This window comes from Ascaphus truei, chromosome 5 (genome assembly GCF_040206685.1).
Source record: "Ascaphus truei isolate aAscTru1 chromosome 5, aAscTru1.hap1, whole genome shotgun sequence".
NCBI lineage: Eukaryota > Metazoa > Chordata > Amphibia > Anura > Ascaphidae > Ascaphus > Ascaphus truei.
The window spans coordinates 183027751-183040042 of record NC_134487.1 but is presented as its reverse complement, the minus strand read 5'-3'; the positions used below and the strand labels follow the sequence as shown (position 1 = coordinate 183040042).

The 12292-nt window shown below is 41.2% G+C and overlaps 1 protein-coding gene across 2 annotated transcripts in view; it reads right to left on the bottom strand.

Moving 5' to 3' along the window:
• Positions 1-668: 668 nt before the first annotated feature.
• Positions 669-12292, bottom strand: part of UNC5D (unc-5 netrin receptor D) — a 472283-nt gene continuing 460659 nt past the window's right edge. For both annotated transcript variants that reach the window (XM_075601395.1, XM_075601396.1), the window contains 2 exons: positions 9447-9625; positions 669-1210 (listed from right to left, as the gene is read on the bottom strand). In XM_075601395.1, the coding sequence (XP_075457510.1) occupies positions 1006-1210; positions 9447-9625 (384 nt within the window). In that variant the 3' untranslated portion in view covers positions 669-1005. The remainder of the gene's footprint in view (positions 1211-9446; positions 9626-12292) is intronic.

Genomic DNA, 12292 nt, shown 5'->3' with positions numbered 1-12292 from the left:
ATTGCTTTGAAGCTAGTGAAACTGGTTCAAATTCCTATTTAAATTCTCAATTTCTCCTTGAAAAAGTCAGTTTATAATAATGTCCTATTGCTATTATGGTGTATGATTCCACAATGGCAATAAAGTACTACAGTGTTTTCACTATCCTCTGTGAACCAGGTAGTCACTATGGGTAGGTTTGTTTTAATATGATTCCCCAACTCCTGGTCTGGTTTATCAGTGTTGGTCCCATAAAGCGTTTCATTTATGCATTACACAGCATTACAAATTTACAACTGTCTGGAAAGTCTTCGGCTTCGTAAATAGGAACCAATAAAGCATTGACTACCTCCACCAGTTACAGCTGCAGAACCAAATGCGGACACCTCTAACACCTCCATACACTAGAAGAGGAACTCATACTGTGAATAGAGATGCAGTTGGGTAGTATGAAAGGTTGCAGGCCATCAGGACATCACACTGTGCAAAATTAACATGCCAGGTATTATAGAGACATTGTGTTTGGGCTACTGCATTCTATTTTCTCTAAGGCAAAGCAGCTTTGGGAAGCTGTACATAGAGGAGGCTACTTAGTATTACTATACACTGTAACATGTCCTTTAAATGTGGACATTGATTTCCTTTTCTCCCTGACCTTGAACTGCTGATTTAAATAATCAAAGACCACATTCTTTTAAAAATATGTCTTTTATAGACCACAGAGAAAAAGGAAGCTTTTTGAGTCTAAGTATCTAGACATCCAAATTCTTCCGCTGGTGGATGGCTTTTCTGGAAACCTTTTCTTACAAATAAGGTCCTTTAAATGAATGTTGCACCGTTGATTCACAGAGAAGCAAAATGTCTTGAATCCCCTTGTTTTTGTAATCAATAAAGCTCATCTGTTCTCTGAAGTGGGGAACAAACAAATTACTTTGCCTCCCTATCCTCCTGCCCCTTCACCCTCCCAAAAGGGCTGGAATTCATGTCTCAATGCTGGCCAAAATAAGCCAGGGCAGAGAGATTCTCTCAGAGGCCATTTTGTCGGCTGTAGCTGTAGTCTGGATCTTCTGTGTGAGTCTCTGTTATCAGTGAGAGTTTGGATTGTGTCCTTCCTATCTCCTCCAGCGCACAAGCCAAAGAATCCAGGTTCCCATCGTATGGATGCCTTGCTTCCCACAGGTCCAGAATGACAGATGATGGGCTGGTCTTAGTAGCAAAGTAGCTCAAATTCCTACAGAGATAAAACAATATGCAAATGAGGACATAGGAAGGCAGCTGACCAAGCATCTAAAATATTGTTCTCAAACTGTGGTCCATGGACCACCATTGGTCCCCAAAAACTTTAGTGATGACCCCCAGAGCCTTTCACAATTCATGTCAGGCAGCTCTCTGGCAGTCCAGATATATCCTATCATAACTCTACCAAAAGGTCCATTATATGTGAAATGTCACACATGCACATATGAAAAAAAATATGTGCATTAATCTACTGTAAATGTAAGTAAGGTGATCCTCCAAATGATTACTATACTCAGATATGGAAACCTTTTAGAAACCCTGATATAAAAGACCTTGCCCCATACAATGCTACAGTATAACAAAATTACATGAAGGCTGTGTATCAAGGGTGATTTGGCCATAATACTGGCACTAAGAAACACATTTTGAAATCTCTAAATGAATGGCCCCTATTCAATATGCTGTGAAGCTTCCTTCCCCTTGTTTGGGAAGATGTCAGCTCTATGTATTTGAATTGGGTACAGGCTTTTCTAGCAATGAGAAGACAGCTCCGCAGCATGCCGAGTAGAGGGTAATGTGTAAAACTAACTGGCTCCTATTTCATCCTCTTTGGTCTAGTTAGCATCTGGGGAGGAGTTGTGGAGGGAAAGGAGGAGTTAGCGGGCAAACAGGTTAAAAAGGATATTATTCAAATGTTACCTATTGGGCCCTTATACCTACGACAACATTTCTACGATGTTTGAGTTGGTATAAACCTCTCTTAGTCAAACAGCTCTGCATCTAATGCAGCGAACACAAGTGACAAACTTCTTACATTTGACACAGCTGCAAAAAAACAACCTTTAATGTGCATCAAGGTAAACTTGTCTGAGCTTGATTCTTAGACCTCTGTAATGTTATTCCAGTAAGTTCTACTGTGGAATATATGGCCATGGTGTAAATACAGTATCCAAATCACACAGGCACAAGGGCACCCTCATTCTAATGTAATATAAACGAACAATTTTAATAATGCACTGTAAAAAATGTGACCTTTAGCTAGAGCACTGTTCAAATCATTGTATGGAAATGACACATGCGGCTTCCGAGTCCATGGTTATAATAACACAAATTTGTTCTCATTTTAACTGGCAATGTATGCCGAACTAACTATATACTGTAGATAAAAACAGGAACAATGATTATACTCCTGCCTGATGCTCTTACAATCTAATGTTTGCAGCACCGGTATAATAACATTTGTCCAAAGGAACCATACAGCAGGCACTCATTATTGAAGCATGGCCTCCCACTTCATAGACAAGCACTCTAAATGCAGGTTACTTTGTATCTAAAGTCAATAGCCCCTATTCTGTAAAAGTCCCATTAACGTCAATGGGGGCTTTTCATGCGAAAGCACATCATCTGCGCTTATCACACCATACAGAATAAGGGCCAATGTGTCTGAATTAGGGTCCTGAGTTTCCTGCATTACTCCTAATTGTCATCAACATTTTGAGTTGGATTTGTGCATTTTGATGGATTAATCTTAAGGGATGCGCATGATAAATCAATCAGGGTACTTTGTTACAATTTCCCTTCTCTCTAATCAGCGTGCGCTATGGAGAGAGTTTATATGGAGCAAGAGGAAAGAGTTGGGGAAGTCATTATTTGGCACAATATTCAGTGTTACAATAGCATTTATTCACTTTTGTAACTCTTGCTGTAGTTTTATCTGGAGCCAATAAACTGTCAGGCCTGAGCTGCTGTAAACCTAAATAAAAAAGTCTCCAACATTTGACGGATATTTAAAAGTCACAGTCAATGGGATACATACAACTCCTTACTAGCAGCAAAGATTGTTCAATCCCTAGCAATGCATTGCTGGCCCATCTGCCAGTGAAGAGTTAAAGTTAGAGGCATTTATGACAAGGATGGCTTGCCCCACTCTTAGCTTGCACTGTGAATGCCAATGCAAGACAGTAACAGAATACCATATGTTTTATTGATACAACACACTTAGAGTTGTTTGTTCAAGTGATTTTTATCGAATTGCTGGAAATTAGTTTCCTTGCTTCCATCTGGACCCCTCGGTGTCACACTTAACCATTTAGTGCTGGTAAGGCGCTGCAACGTGTGCAATGTGTTGCCACCAGGCCCTCCAGCGCGGAAGGCGTTAAAATCCCAATTTCCACCCTCAGATTGTAGTTAGGGTAATTTCAAAGTTTGTACATCATAAACACTACGAGTGCTATGTACTAAGCATCGCAAATGGCTTTTTTTGGAGCAAAATTGGGGGACGCCTCATTTTAAATTGCACTTGTGTGTGCCTATGTACTAGCCTGATATATCTCCATATCATTTTATTGGAGCACAGAAATAGACTGCGCTAGGCGCACTGATTTAAATGGTATATACTAAAAAGTTTATGTTGTTAGTGCATGTAATTTCCCAGAATCCTTAGCTGCAGTGGAAGCACTGTATGCTAAGAGATAATGGGGAAAAGCAGGGTTGCAGACCTCTCTGAGACACGTGAATGTGCTTACAAGTGGTATTTTTATTTGTTCATTCATTATTTTCATAGTAGGGCTAATATAAATAATATTACATTCATCATTTATATTTACTAATACTAGTTGTAAATAAAATATACACATAATTCTGTTTATTTAAATTGCATCAAGCAGGTATTCAACATGATGCAATGCGTCAAAATTCATTTCAAACAACAAACTATGTATCATACTGTATGTTTCAATCCTTCATACGTAAGATGCACATTTTATGAAGGTTTGTGCTACTTTTTAGGTGTAAACTTTGAGGCACAATAGTAATGCAAATATGATCTTAGTCCAGAGGCCGCATTGTCTCATACTGTAATTACTACAAGGTGCTATTCTACAAGACATCTTCTGGTGTTAGAAGACATTCTTCTGGCCCATTCCCTCGCTAGTCTCTCTGGCTATAGATTTGTGTCAAATGTAAGAAACTTGATTAACGAGCTGCTGACATGTGGCGATAGTTAGTTACTGCGCAATGATCCATAACCCCCTCCCCCCCCCCAAAAAAAGCTTTTTATTTGCTTAAACAGCATCTACTAAATGAGGGGCGTGTGGCGCATTATAGTGATGTAAACCTTATTCACGGTCTACTCATGACGGGGCCAGCAACCCTTTCTTACTTTCCTGGAAGGGCAGAGGGGATACAGTATGAGCTGTGCTAAGCCAGGTATCCCCTGAGTCAGGCAGAAGAATACATATATGTGTATATACACAATCAAACACATACAGTATATGCATACAAATATATTAAAAAAAACATGAAAAAAATTACAGTGATCTGTGCAGATCATGTACATTTTTGCAGTGCGGCAATGCTGGTGTTTCCCATTTATGTACTACCTAACTAGCTGGACCTGGCACCTCCCCCATAGACTGTAGTTTTAAAGTGAATTTGACCTTTGTTGTACTAATATATACTAGCTGCTTTCCTTTTAATTTACACTGGAGCACTTTGGCTTGTGATTCCATCAATGCAATATCTTTAAATATAATGTATAACCTCTGCTCATTTAATGTAATCATCATCATAACTCTGTGTGCCCAGGACATACTTGAAAAGGAGAGGTAACTCTTAATGTATTACTTCCTGATAAAACATTTTATAAATACATAAATCAAAAGGCAGGTCTGGATATGTAGGAAATCTACCTCTGCATTCTTCGGACTTTCTTAGTAGGCTTCTGGTATATCGAGGAAGCCAGCTTTGCATAGGTTACAGCTATATGGGCTTAAGAAGAAAAGCCCCGTATGTGCAAAGCCATTACTACAGCAGGTGCACAGCTCCAAGTTTGATGGTTTACAATCCCCCGAACAAACTAGTAAACACATGTAGCCAAGTCCCCCACCACCTTACCTCTGGTGAGGGGGAACTGCTGGGTTGCCCAGCGAAGCGCCGCACTGTGCCAGGAGTGTGGGGGTGGCCATCTTGGTTATCGCGCATGCGCAGTACAGGGAGGTGCGCATGCGCAGTGTAAGTTGTGGCGGCCATCTTGAATGGCTCCGCAGATACTGTATATGGACGACATGTCCCATAATCCTCAGAATGGAGGTTAGGCGGACTACGCAGCCTATAGGGCTATGTGAGCAAGAGGGACAGGATATCCTCTGAGAGCCCACGGATCAGTTGGATGGAGGGCGGCAAGAGCGCAGGTAGTGTCCAGGGAGCAGTGCCTCCTGGACTAGGGCTAGGTCTGCCCCTTAGGCCCCAGCTAGACCCTGAGTCACCCCAGCGAAGTGTTGTAGTGAAGGCCCCAGGTAGGGACACTCCCCTTACACTAGATTAGTGCTGTTGCACCGGTGACCGGATGGCCACGCGGGGCACTGTGGTCTGGGACCAGTCCACAGGACCCAAGAAATTCCGGTGAGACACTCCAGCAGGAGCTCACCCCTGGAGGCGGACCAGGACCCTAAGGAGTTAGGGGATTGGTGTCGGGGGCCATGCGGTGTTGGACCTGACTGGTCTTTGATCCGCCTGCTGCACCTGGGTACATGAGTGCCCAGGAAGGTATACACGTGCACCGACAGTTCACAGGGGTAGCGCTACTGCACATTTGAGTGGGACTTGCTGGGAAGGACACCAGGTTTATTGGTGCCACAGCACCCTCAGTACTTTGGGGGGAACCACCACGTGTTGGGTGTTTGGGTGCATATTGTGGGTAAAGTTGTAACTGTTATTACATGTGTGTATATGTTAGTACTGTATGTGTGTTCAGTAAACAGTAGTTATATACCTTGTATGTGTATTACTCATTACTGTGGTTGGTTGCTGTGAAGGGGTTACCCCGCCAGCGCTGGGATCCCTTATAGGTGGAAGCGCTGAGCTACAAGGAGAAAGAGCTCCCCCCAGGCTCCCAGAAGTGGAGGCTTAAGCCTCCTGTGAGCAACAGGTACAGCAGCACACGTAGTCGCTAGTCGCCTGCGTAGTTTCCCTTAGGCATAGTGAAAGGGGGCTACACACAAATAATAAGAGACAGAAAAGGCTGCTAGACCTCAAAACAATTGGCTCTGAGTGAATGTATGAATACAGGCCACTTCATGCTCTGTCTGCCGCTGTAAAAAAAGGCAGGCAAAGCACACTTTCCAAAAGCACTTTCCCCTCCTCTTAAGGAGGCAGCTGCGACTCTGTCTGCCTTCAAAAAGTGCTCACCCGGTAATACACAGAATACAGGAAATAATCAATATTGCAGAGCGAAATGTCAGACCGGCAGTAGGGCCACTTGAGCTGCCAGCTATTCCCATCACAAACATCTCCGCAGTGTTATTTTTCAAAGCGGGGACTGGTCGAATGGAAACAAGCTGTACCATGTAACAGAGGCTGTAAACAGCAAGATGAAAGGCCAGATTGAAGCGGAAGCTAAAATTGGGTTTTTAGAAACCTGCAGACGCTGGAGAGAGGGGAGTGAAGGTGGGGGCAGATTACATTGTGCAGAATTGATGTGTAATAGCGTAAACTTGCCCTAAAGTTCTGCTGTTCGTGTTTGCGTTTGACATTTTGATGCATGTTTTCTAGACACACATCTTACAGCGACTATACGATGTGTGTCTAAAAACTGATACCAAACGTTGTTCTTTAAAAGAAAAAGAGCAGTAGCTCTGTATGCTTGGGATTTTCTAAAGCTGCTCCCCCAACAGAAAATGTAACTTGAAGTAGCAATGCCCTGCTCACTCTCCAAGACAACTGTATTTAATATACTGCGAAGACATATTCCCCGTGCTGGGGACAATTACGGCCCCATTATTTTGAACGGAGCTGAACTCCCTGAAGAGGAGGAGCACTTTGCAGCATATTGAATAGTGGCCTTGGTGTCTGCATAGTAATAGGTACAGGAATTAAGAGATTCCGAAACAAGTACTCAAGACTTGTAGCTGGGTCATGTTGACATTATACATTAAGTTAATGTGCATGTATTGTTATTCATACAGTACAGCATAAATGAAACATCAAATTACAGCAAAAATGTTCATGTATTTCATTATGTAAACTGGTTTCTTAAAGAGGCAATCCAAGTGTTTTTTTTTTCTTTAACCTATCTTTTATTTGGAATTTTTTTAAAACAGGCTTGAATGAGTGGGTCTCCATAGCTGAACTCTATTAATGTCAGCTCTGCGGGGCCCCTGTATCCGGAGATACTTACTTCCACAGGGGGTGCCGGCATCTCTCTGCTTTTCAAAGCTCCGCGTCACGTGGATCTATAGGAAGCTGCACCGGATGACGTCACTGCTTCCTGTTGCCCCGCAGGATGCAGGAGCTTTGAAAAGGGGCCTATTATGTGAACCCAGCCTCAGCGGCTACCGGAACCCCCTACTAAGGTAAATATCTCCGGAAGCAGAGAGTATCCGGAGCTACAATTAACGGGGTTCAGCTCCAGAGACCCCCTGCTTCAATCAGGTGCCAAAAACGTTTTTCATTTTTTTTTTAAAGCGCTTGGATTGCCTCTTTAAGATAGGAACACAACAGTACTTCCACGTGTATCACAAAGGTTCCCCAAGTCTGCTCACAAAAAAATGCTTTTGCAATCAAAAAAAAGAACTAAGGTAAAAGTGATAGCTTTAATGGTTAACTTGTGTTTTAAAATAGTGCAAGGTTTCAGGACCGTTCAGGTGTATTACAATGGAAGCTAATAGAGCAACATATATTTATACAGTACATTTCACAATACATCAATGACCTGAAAGTGCATATGGGAACCAGTGTCATGCAAACATATACTTTCACTTCATTGATGTAGAAATGTATGTAGAAATAAATCTTACTGTATTAGCTTCTGTTGTAACATGTCTAAAGAGGGGGCCTGAGTGGTTCTGAAAGTTTGGACTCTTTTAAATCGCCTTTGTTTTTAGCACACAAAAAAAACGTTGTTCCTGTCTACTCTACGGGCTAACATGTTACTATCCTTTATGTGTGCCAATTTTTTTACTGCCTCTAAAATGTTAGACAGTGTTTAAAATTAGGTTTTGGGCGTGGACTACTGTAGACATGCAAATAAATAGACAAGGAAAATAATTATGGTTTAACTTATTCCTACAAGGTCAATATCACCAATGGGAGTAAAGAACTTGAATTTCTGATTGCTGATGTGGAAAGACGCCAGAGAGTTTCTTTATATATTATTCAAATACAGATTGGAGATGGCATGCGGTTTTTCCATGACTTAATCACCATTGCTGCCCGGTCATTGACATAAATGACTATATACTTATTTTAATCCCTTGGGATAATCAGTCCTAGAGGTTTGAATGCTGTACCCCTTTTGACTCATCCATCATCAACATTGATCCATATATTTGCCTGTATGAAAGAACTCCTTTATTATGTATGTATTCCAAGGCTGGGAGGCAGAATAAATCAAATTTTTCCAGCAACAGGATGTCTTCATTAGAATCCCCCACAGGGAAGCTTAGTAATAAAGCTTTGCCGTTAATATGCCTTCATCACGATTGGCCGCGGGGCGTGAATACATATAAGTGTTTGGGGAGGGGGACAGAATGTCTTTATTATGATTCCTATAGATTAACTTCCAGGCATTGAAAAAGGATTGCCATTATAAATTAGATTGTAAGCTCCTCTGGGCAGTGGTTGCCTTTGGTCACACAAGCCTGTATGAATGAGCACAAACACAATAACCTAATTTGTGTCTTATTTCTGGAAGCCTCCAGTGTGCAAAGCATAATACATGCTCCAATGAATACCTGCTCTGAATAGTTTGTAGCCCAATTCTGTTACCTGGAATGCAAAGAGAATGGTCAGGGGATGAAGAATAAATCAAAGCTGCTTTGTTAACTGCTTAAATTTGAAAAGATTTGGGGTCATATTTACTAAGCCACCTGTGCTGTAGCTGGAATATAATTAAAACCTGACCTGTTGGGGGATCTTGAGCCTACAATGCATCTTAATAGTTTATATTGAAGATATAAAAAGGTAAATATTGAAGGATTGTATATTGAAGTATGCTTTGCTTAATATGTTCATACACTTTATACACTGTACAATAATAATAATAATAATTAATTAATTATTAGGCGTAACATTGTCTGCAAAAATTCTATGTACACTGGGTCGCTGCCTGAAACCTACAATCCAATTGCCCAAGGTCACAAGTAGAGCTGACCCTGGTATTTGAACCAGGTTCATATACTGGCATCAGCTCTGCAAGTGACCATGAAGAACACTTAACTTCCAGCGCTTACCTGTTTATGGAGAGCTTCTGTGCTAACAGCTGCCAATCCTTTCCTTTGGAGTTTGGCGTGTCAAACGTTGCACATATCCTCTGCCTGATCGAGTGTGGAATTTTGAAGGCCTTGGGACCAGTGTGTGTTGGGAAAGTGCTGTCCTCTGGAGCAAAGAAAGCAATGGTTTCTCGTTCGTTCTGCAAGAAAGTAATTATCTCCAGTTAGACATGTCCAAACCGTTTGTGCGCATTCACAAAACTGGCAGATTTTGGACACTCGCCACCTGCGAAAGATGTACAAAATGTCAACACTTGCAGAAAATCACCAAATTGGTGCTTAAAGAAGACATTTAAACGTTATTATTACATTTTAAAATGTTAAATGTATTTAATCTAGATATCTTATTGGTTAAATCAGATAAATTTTTTTGCTCCAATAATTACCTGATTTCCTCGAGTCAAATAAGCACTTTTGTTTTACATTTTACCATTTGTGAAATCGATGTCATTGAAAAACGGGTATGGTTCCTGTACCAATACGGCCGCTAATTCGAGTCAACTGAGGACCATGGAATCTCCTACATTGTGGAATGACGTTCCTAAAATGCGATGCTTCCAACCCTAGCGCACCGCTCATAGTGCTGAGCAGGAGGTTGCTGTTGCCCTATGACAGGCTGAAGGTGCCTTCATTTAAGTTGTCATTGCCTGTGCATGTGCATGGAAGGTATCTCTAATTGTCACTTAAGATGTCATCTAAAAGACTTCACTATGATGCAGCATTGAAAGTAAGTAAAAACATGTTTTCTGTACATTTAATGTAGTGTTCCTTTTTTCATGAAAATTGTTATTAAATCAATGGTGCGTCTTACAATCGATGGCGTCTTACAATTGAGGAAATACAGTTAATAGTTATAACATTAATACGTTTGGTTGTTTGTAACTGTGCACATGGTATACAGTAACTTAAAGGCTTCAGAGAGCTTACAATCAATGTACTGGTATCTGTGGCACATGGTCGTAAAGCACACCAGGGGACAGCGCTACATATGGAACTACGTAAAAGACCAGTTAACCCTTGGGTATTCCTTGTTTCCCTTATACTCGATGAGTAATTATTGACTAAACCAAACTAGCTACAGTATATACCAACTCAATCCTGGTGGAGTTCTAGATGGTATTGATATACTGTATTGGCCCGAATATAGTACGGCCTCGCATAGAATACGACCCTAACGTTTTGAAGGTGTTCTACATGAAAAATAAAAGGTGTTAGGCTGCGCATATAATACGAGTACAGTTTTCGGAAGGATATTTTTAGGAAAAAAACATAGCACTATATTCAGGCCAATACGGTAGTCCATTATAACCGTACGTAACGTCCCCTGTTGACACCCCCAAAATCCTCAGCACAGAGAAAACTACTGTAGGTGCAAAATACATGGACTCTGAGAGATGCATAATCTAAGAGCCTCTCCCACCCTCAGTGTAACCCCTTCAAACTACAGAAGAGGGGCTTGTAAAGAGGTTAAAATCACCTGTATACATGGACCTCTGTGAAGTGGCTTCAGAGCGTTTACTTATAACGTGTAGTGATCAATAATACTGTACAAGAGGCCACATTTGTTTACTCCTAAACCTAAGACACAACAGTAGCTGCTATTAAAAAACTGGAGGTGCATCACATGGTCTAGTGGTTTGAATTAAATCTGCAGGGAAATGGTAGGTTTTGTAATCTGCACATCTAAGATAAGACAGTCTCTGGCTACCCAGAGGGATTGTAAAGCAAGCAAGCTGTTCTCTTTGGCAGTAGAATACACACCCCCCTCTCTCCTGCTTCCCCCCATCACCTGCTGAGATACGGAATAAAGCATTAAAGAATCTGTTTGAAATTAAAGAAGGGAGTCTTACCTCTACAATCCTAGTTATGAAAATAACATTTATTTTACTCCTTACCAAACAGACAGCATTCCACTCACTCTCTTTGAAAATGATGTCTAATAATAATAAATATGTTTTTCTTATTTAGCCCTGCCAGTATACGCAGCATTGTACATACAGTAGAATTGTGCAGGCACAATGAATTCCACCATGTAGACCTTTATAATCTAAATGTGGTGCCTGAGGCACATGGAGATAAAGTGACTTGCCCAAGGTCACAAGGAGCTGACAGTGGGATTTAAACCCTGCTTTAGACTCGATGTAATTGTTTTCAGAGTCAGTGCCTTTAAAAAATGAAGTCGATTCATGTCTTTACATTATTGGTTTGCGGTGATTCAAAGAGGTAAAAATATGTATTGTGCATGACACTTTCTAACCTTTTACAGCAAGAAGCAGAACTAGTGCCACCAAAAAAATGTATATCCTTTGCAGAGCATGCAATGTATTTGATATCCGCGATTTTGTTTCCCTCTTTTAATTCATTGTGATATACAAATGTAGCAAGTATAACTTTCTCCACAGTGGGGTAAAGCCGCAGGAATGCAACCACAGCATCGCCAAGCGGCGGGATTAACAGCACGGGGGGTACGATAAAGAAGAATGGCCGTCCTGCAACTGTCCACACCTCTCACCTTCGGCTTTGTGCAATCCTAATTGTTGTGTAAGTTAACAGTGTGGGATGCAACCAACCCTTATTTGGGAGGGCTGTTTGGACTTTATTATCTTATAAGTGGATTAGGGTGCAGAGTAATGAAGAAAGAGTGCTGGAGAAGGAGTGAAGGAAGGCATATTCCAACCAACATAATTGTACGCTTTGGCCTCATGATTGGCCTGTTTCATGTTATGTGATCCCTGAATAGCCATTTTTAAGAGAAAGCTGTTTCTCATGTTGGTTTTACAGGTTTGAGAAGAAGACTAAGGCATCTG